General features: G+C 60.8%; 1 protein-coding gene across 1 annotated transcript; it reads right to left on the bottom strand.

Moving 5' to 3' along the window:
• Positions 1-167: 167 nt before the first annotated feature.
• Positions 168-6,352, bottom strand: SRRT (serrate, RNA effector molecule; the record flags this gene model as incomplete). The annotated part of the gene is made up of 7 exons (XM_061355255.1): positions 6,228-6,352; positions 5,740-5,868; positions 5,468-5,614; positions 4,112-4,303; positions 1,318-1,487; positions 672-832; positions 168-281 (listed from the first exon to the last, which is right to left on the bottom strand). Coding segments are annotated over exons 1-7 (1,032 nt in total), but the record flags the coding sequence as incomplete, so codon positions are not given.
• Between the last annotated feature and the right edge of the window lie 1,546 nt (positions 6,353-7,898).

Genomic DNA, 7,898 nt, shown 5'->3' with positions numbered 1-7,898 from the left:
GGGGAGGAGCCAATGGGAAAGGGGAGGAGCCTATAGAGAACGACAGGAGGCAGTGGAAAGGGGAGGAGGCAGTGGGGAAGGGGAGGAGCCAATGAGGAAGGGGAGGAGCCTACTGCAGGGTGGGGGCGTGGTCTGAAGGGGGCGTGGCCAGGGGGGTCCCCGCTCACCTTCTTGCCCTCGGTTCCCCCCTCCTCATCCTGGCTCTTGTCCTGCTCCTGGGGCTGCTGCTGCTGCTCCGGCCCCACAGCACCGGGCTCCTGCCCCCCGGCTTCACCATCACCCTGGGGGCAATGCGGTCATTGGGGGGAAATGGGAGTAATGGGGGGCAATGCAGTCATTGGGGGGCAATGGGAGTAATGGGGGGCAATGGGGGCAATGGGGTCATTGGGGGAAATGGGGGCATTGGGGGCCATAGGGTCATGGGGGGCAATGGGGTCATGGGGGGTAATGGGGTCATTGGGATAATGGGGTCATGGGGGCCAATGGGGTCATTGGGGGCAATGGGGTCATGGGGGGCAATGGGGTCATTGGGGGGCCAATGAGGTCATTGGGGGGCAATGGGGGAACCCAACCCAGACCCCAAGGAACAGAGGGGACCCCACCAAGGGCTCAATGGGGCCAAGGGGACCCCAAGATCACCCCGGGGGGGGGGGGAGGGGGTGACCCCAAACCTTCTTCTCGTCCTTGTCCTCGGGGCCCCCCTTGCGCTCGGGCTCCGGGGCCCGGGGCTCCTCCTTGCGGGCGCCTTCGGCCTTGTCCCCGCGCTCCTCCTCCTCCTCCTGCTCCAGGATGCGGAGGTCGTGCTCCGTGCCCCCCTCCATCTTGATCACGGCTGGGGGGAGTCACGTGATCAGGGATGGGGTCAGGTGATCAGGGATGCGGTCAGGTGATCAGGGATGGGGTCAGGGCATCAGGGATGGGGGTCAGGTGATCAAGGATGGGGGTCAGGTGACCATGGATGGGGTCAGGTGATCAGGGATGGGGTTTAGGACTCCATGAATGGGGTTTAGGGCACTGGGGATGGGGTTCAGGGCACCGGGGATGGGGTCAGGTGACCAGGGATGGGGTTTAGGGCACTGGGGATGGGTTTAGGGCACCATGGATGGGGATCACGTGATGAGGGATGGGGTCGGGTGACCATGGATGTGGGTCAGGTGATCAGGGATGGGGTCAGGTGACCATGGACAGGGTTAGGTGACCATGGATGGGGTCAGGTGATCAGGGATGTGGGTCAGATGAGCATGGACGGGGTCAGGTGACCATGGACGGGGTCAGGGTACCACGAATGGGGTTCAGGGCATGGGGGGGGGTCCCCACCTGCATCCAGCATCTTGATGATGGCAGGAGCCCGGTCGATGTCCAGCAGCAGGTTCTCGAACCAGCCGTTGTCCGCCAGGTAGAGGAAGACGTTGAGGCGGTTCCGCAGCGCGGCCTGGACCTCCTGGCGCCGCCGGCCAACCTCGTCCGGGTGGTACTTGGAGCGGAACCTGGGGGGAAGGGGCCGGGGGGGAGTTAGTATGGACCATAGGAACGCAATGGGATGCTCCGGGGAGAGGGACCCCTATAGCAGCTATGGGACCCCCCCATTGGCACGCAATGGGATGCTCCAGGGGTGCCCCTATAGCAGCAATGGGAAGGGAATGGAGTCAGCATCCCCCATTGGAACACTATGGGATGCTCTGCGGGGTCCCTATAGCAGCAATGGGGGGGAATGGGACTCCCCCATTGGAACACAATGGGATGCTCCAGGGGGTTCCCTATAGCAGCAACGGGGGGGGATGGAGTTAGTATTGTCCATTGGCACACAATGGGATGCTCCGGGGGGTCCCTATAGCAGCAATGGGGGCGATGGAGTTAGCATCACCCATTGGCACACAATGGGATACTCCGGGGGGTACCTATAGCAGCAATGGGGTGGGGATGAGACCCCCCCCAATTGGCACGCAATGGGATGCTCTGGGGGGTCCCCTATAGCATCAATGGGAAGGGAATGGAGTCAGCATCCCCCATTGGAACACAATGGGATGCTCCAGGGGGTCCCCTATAGCAGCAATGGGTGGGGGGGGAATGGGATCCCCCCATAGGCACACGATTAGATGCTCCAGGGGGTCCCCTATAGCATCAATGGGGGAGCCCCATCCCCATCATACACACACACATTGGGCTGCACCACTGCAGTCGGGGGGGGGGGGAATGGGACCCCCCATAGGCACGCAATGGGATGCTCCAGGGAGCAGGGACCCCCCCCTATTTCACCAATGGGGGAGCCCCATCCCCATCCCACACACACACACATTGGACTGCACCATTGCAATGTTGGGGGGGGACATGTGTTCCTGGTAATGGGACCCCCCCCATAGGCACGCAGTGGGGTACCCCACTATAGCAAAGACGGGGTGAGGAGGAGCCCCATATGTTAATGAGAAGAAATGGGGGAACCCCCCAGTTCATAACTGGGGTACGAGGACCCCCGTAGTTGCATAAAGGGCTACAGGGAGCCCCCCATGATAGTGGGGGGGGCCATAGGGGACGTCATTTGTACCCAATCAAGCCATGGGGACCCCCTCAGCCCCAATTGGGGCGCAGAGACCCCCATATCAGACCCCACCCGCCCCCCCTCCCTGCTCCCAGTGTGGGGGTGCAGATCCTACCAATGCCATGGGGTGGGGGGGGTCATACATACCCGTTTCTGTCCATCCAGGCCCCGCTTCGGCGCGCTTACCATTAAAACGGGGGTGGGGGGGACACAAACACCCCCAAAATGCTCCAAAAAGGGGGGGTTTTGGGGGTTGGGGGGGCGGGGGGGGGGGGGAGGGGGTGTCCCCCCCCCAAAAAGAAAACAACAAACGCCCTGCCTGCGTCCTGCCACTGTGCGCCTCTGGGCCGCATTGTGCGCGGCGCCCAGCCCTCGCTGTCTGCCCGCAGCCCCCCCCCGGGCCGCACATGGAACGCTCCAACCCGGGGGGGGGCCAAACCAACCCGGCTCTTATGGGGGGGGATGGGGGGGGGGGGGTGGGCTCCAGGCGGCTCCGGAGGGGGCGCTTCCGAGGAGGGGAGAAAAGGGAACGGTCGTTAAAGATCCGCGGCACCACCCCCCGCCTCCCCCCCCCCACACCCCCCCGCGCCCAGGACCACTTGGGCTCGTCCCGGCTGGGGCCTCGCTGCTGCTGCGGGGGCGGTTCCAACGCTTTGGGGGCGTTTCCAAGGGTTTTGGGGGCGTTTCTAATGCTTTTGGGGGCGTCTCCAACGATTTTAGGGGCGTTTTTAACGGTTTTAGGGGCGTTTCTAATGCTTTGGGGGCGATTCCAACACGTTTAGGGGCGTTTCTAAAGCTTTTAGGGCGTTTTCAAAGTTTTCAGGAGCATTTCAGGGGCGTTTCTAACATGTTTAGGGGTGTTTCTAACGCTTTTGGGGGCGTCTCCAACTGTTATAGGGGCCTTTTTAACCGTTTTAGGGGCATTTGCAACAGGTTTAGGGGGTTTCTAACACTTTTGGGGGCACCTCCAAGGGTTTGGGGGCCATTTTTCCTATTTTGGGGGCTGTTCCTGCCATTTCTGGGGTCATTTTTCCTGTTTGGGGGCCTTTCTTTCCCATATTGGGGTTATTTCTGACATTTCTGGGCCATTTTTTCTATTTTGGTGGCCGTTCCTGCCATTTCTGGCATCATTTTTCCTGTTCTGGGGCTGTTTTTCCTATTTTGGGGATCATGTCTACCATTTCTGGGCCATTTTTCCTATTTTTGGGGCCATTCCTGCCATTTTGGGGTCATTTTTCCCATTTCTGGGGCCATTTTTCCCATTTTGGGGTCATTTCTACCATTTCTGGGCTGGTTTTCCCCTTTCTGGGGCCATTTTTCCCATTTTGGGGTCATTTCTGCCATTTCTGGGCCATTTTTCCTATATTTGGGACCGTTCCTGCCATTTCTGGGGTCATTTTTCCCATTTTGGGGTCATTTCTGCCATTTCTGGCCCATTTTTCCTATTTTTGGGTCCATTCCTGCCGTTTCTGGGGTCATTTCTCCCATTTTGGGGTCATTTATCCCCTTTCTGGCTCCGTTTCCCCCTGTTTTGGTCCCATTCCCCCCTGTTTTAGGGCCATCCCCCCCACGCACCACTCCTCGTCCTTGTGGGCCAGGAAGAAGTCCTGCAGCTGCTGGCGCCGGAAGTCCACCTTGTACTCGTTGTAGCGCTTCACGGCCTCCGTCTCGTCCACGGCGTCGTCCAGCGAGAGCAGGAACTCCTTGAAGCTCTTGAGCACGGGGGGGGCCAGGCCCAGCTCCACCTCCGCGATGCTCCCCAGTCTGCTTGGGGGGGCGGCGGCACCGTCAGGACCCCCGTGGGCAAGCTAGGGGGAGGCTGGGGGGGGGTTTGGGGGGGCTATGGGGCAGCTATGGGGGGCGCTACGGGGCGGGTTTGGGGTGGCTGAGGGGGGGGTTTGGGGTGGCTATGGGGCGGCGGGGTGGTTTAGGGGGCGTTTGGGGCTCTTATTGAGTGACTTGGGGCACTTATAGGGTGTTTGGGGGGGCTATGGGGCAGTTATTGCGGCAGTGGAGGGGGTTTGGGGGGGTTAGAGGGGATTTGGGGCTCTTATTAAGTGACTTAGAGCACTTCTAGGGTGTTTGGGGAGCTATGGGGCGGCTATGGGGGGGCTTAGGGGCAGCTATGGGGGGGCTATGGGGCAGCTAGGGGGGGCTATGGGGCTGCTATGGGGGGGGTTTGGGGCGGCTATGGGGCAGCTATGGGGCGGCTGGGGGGGTGGGGGTTTAGGGGGGTTTGGGGCTCTTATTGAGTGACTTGGGGCACTTCTAGGGTGTTTTAGGGCACTTCTGGGCGGCTTTTAAGCCATTTTTGAGCAGTTTCAGCCCATTCTGTGGTGCTATTGAGCACTTTTAGAGTATTTTAGGGCACTTTTAGAGTGCTTTAGAGCACTTTCAGGGTGTTTTGGGGCACTCTTAGGTTGTTTTTGGGGCAATTTTAGGGTGTTTGTTTTGGGGCACTTTTAGGGTGTTTTAGGGCACTTTTAGAGTGCTTTAGAGCACTTTCAGTGTGTTTTGGGGCACTTTGAGGGTGTTTGTTTTGGGGCACTTTTAGGGTGTTTTAGGACACTTTTAGGGTGTTTTGGGGCACTTTTAGGGTGTTTGTTTTTGGGCACTTTTAGGGTGTTTTAGGACACTTTTAGGGTGTTTTGGGGCACTTTTAGGGTGTTTGTTTTGGGGCACTTTTAGGGTGTTTTAGGACACTTTTAGGGTGCTTTGGGGCACTTTTAGGGTGTTTTAGGACACTTTTAGGGTGTTTTGGGGCACTTTTAGGGTGTTTGTTTTGGGGCACTTTTAGGGTGTTTTAGGACACTTTTAGGGTGCTTTGGGGCACTTTTAGGGTGTTTTCGGGCACTTTTCAGGTGTTTTGGGGCACTTTTGGGGGGTATTTTCACCATTCCCGGCCCGTTTCAGCCCGCGGAGGGTCCTTACCTGGCCTGGATGGGCAGGATGTGGTGCTGCATCACGTGCATCTCTGGGTGCCCCCAGGGCTGGGGGGGGCCGTAGGTGGGGCCGGCGCCCCCCCCGCTGTAGGGCCCCTCGTAGCCGCTGTGGTAGGGATCGGTGCTGTGCTCATCCCTAGGGAATGGGGGGGGGTGAGGATGGAGCCGGATCCATTGGGATCCATTGGGGTCCATTGGGGTCCATTGGGGTCCATTGGGATCCATTGGGATCCATTATGGGGGGGGGGGGCTGGTGCTCACCAATCGCGTCGCAGGCGCTTCTGGGGGGGGCTGAGCTCATGGCGGGGGGGGGAGAAGCGTTCCCGCCGTGGCCGGTCGTAATCCCGGTACTCGCCACGGCTCCGGCGCTCCCGGCCCCGGTCCCAATCCCTATGGAAACGGGGGGGGAGAAAGGGAAGCAATGGGGGAACCCCCGTTCATTAACAGGGCCTGGGCCTGCTCCAAGGCCTGGTCCTCCGGGACCACCCCCCTCCATTAACGGGGCCTAGGCCCGCTTCAAGGCCTGGTCCTCCGGGCCCACCCCCCTCCATTAACAGGGCCTAGGCCCGCTCCAAGGCCTGGTCCTCCGGGCCCATCCGCCTCCATTAACGGGGCCTAGGCCTGCTCCAAGGCCTGGTCCTCCGGGCCCACCCCCCTCCATTAACAGGGCCTAGGCCTGCTCCAAGGCCTGCTCCTCCGGGCCCACCCCCTCCCATTAACGGGCCCTTAGGCCGCTCCAAGGCCGTTACCGGTCGCTCCAGTCCTCTCGGCGCCGCTCCTCCCGCTCCCGGGAGCGGTCGTAGTCGCTTCGCTCCCGGCGGAACTTGTCCCGCCTGCGCCGGTCGTACTCATCATCGCTGTCCGCCATTGCTACGGACGGAACCGGTCACGGAGAGCGGGGGGGGGGAGTGAGGGTCCGCCACCGGCCCACAATGCCCCGCGACACCACCCCCACCTCTCCGGTGACGTTACCCTCGTTCTGACGTCACCTCCGCTCCTCGCGCCGGTGCCGGTGGCGACGCGATCACCCAGCCCCCCCCCCGCGAGGCGAGCGCGCGCGCCAGAGCTGCCGCCCGCCCGCTTCCGGTTGGCGCCGGCCGGATGTGACGTCACACGCAAGGGGAGGAGGGTGGAGGAGGAGGCGGGATGGGAGGCCGCTCTAGCCGCGGTGGAGGACTCAGTGGTTGCGGGGTGGTCGCGATGGGAGCGGGAAGGGAAGGAGCGGCAATGAGAGGGGAGGATGGGAAAGGGGAGCAGGCCGCAGCGGGGAGCTCTATGGTAGCGGGAGGCGGGGTAAGTGGCGCCTTGGAGGACTCCGGCTCTATGGTACGGAGCACGGGGGGGCGGGGCCGCGCATGCGCCGTGGCCTCCCATTGGCCGCCGCGCAGCCCGCCGTCACGAGAGAGGGGCTGCGGGCCGCCATGTTTAGGCTGAAGCCGGACTGGGCGGCGCCATCGCGGCCTCGGCGCCATTTGGGCGGGAGAGCTCCGCGCATGCGCAAAGGGAGCTTCACCCCCCCCCCCCCCAAGACAAACGGTGCCCCCCCCATGACCTCCCCTGTGACCCCCAAGGACCCCCCCAATCCCAACCAATCCCAACCATTCCCATCCCAGTCCATCCCAGTCCATCCCATTCCCATCCCATTCCCATCCCAATCCATCCCAGTCCCTCCCATTCCCTCCCAGTCCCTCCCAATCCATCCCAATCCCATCCCAACCCATCCCAGTCCATCCCAATCCATCCCAATCCATCCCATTCCCATCCCAACCCATCCCAATCCATCCCAATCCATCCCATTCCCATCCCAATCCATCCCATTCCCATCCCAATCCATCCCAATCCCATTCCAATCCATCCCATTCCTATCCCATTCCCATCCCAATCCATCCCATTCCCATCCCAATCCATCCCAGTCCATCCCAATCCATCCCAATCCATCCCATTCCCATCCATTTCCATCCCAATCCATCCCAATCCATCCCAGTCCATCCCAATCCATCCCATTCCCATCCCAATCCATCCCAATCCCATTCCAATCCATCCCATTCCTATCCCATTCCCATCCCAATCCCATCCCATTCCCATCCCAACCCATGCCAATCCATCCCAGTCCATCCCAATGTATCCCAATCCATCCCATTCCCATCCCAATCCATCCCATTCCCATCCCAATCCCATCCTCCCAATCCATCTCAATCCCATCCCAATCCCATCCCATTCCCATCCCAACCCATCCCAGTCCATCCCAACCCATCCCAATCCATCCCAGTCCATCCCATTCCCATCCCAATCCCATCCCAGTCCATCCCAATCCATCCCATTCCCATCCCAGTCCATCCCAATCTATCCCAGTCCATCCCATTCCCATCCCAATCCCATCCCAATCCATCTCAATCCATCCCAATCCCATCCCAATCCAT

The sequence above is a fragment of the Neopsephotus bourkii genome, unplaced genomic scaffold (assembly GCF_033783945.1).
Source record: "Neopsephotus bourkii isolate Nb327-2 ecotype Australia unplaced genomic scaffold, CSIRO-AGI_Nbou_v1 NB_89, whole genome shotgun sequence".
NCBI classification, from domain to species: domain Eukaryota; kingdom Metazoa; phylum Chordata; class Aves; order Psittaciformes; family Psittacidae; genus Neopsephotus; species Neopsephotus bourkii.
This window is presented reverse-complemented; position numbering and strand designations above follow the sequence as displayed.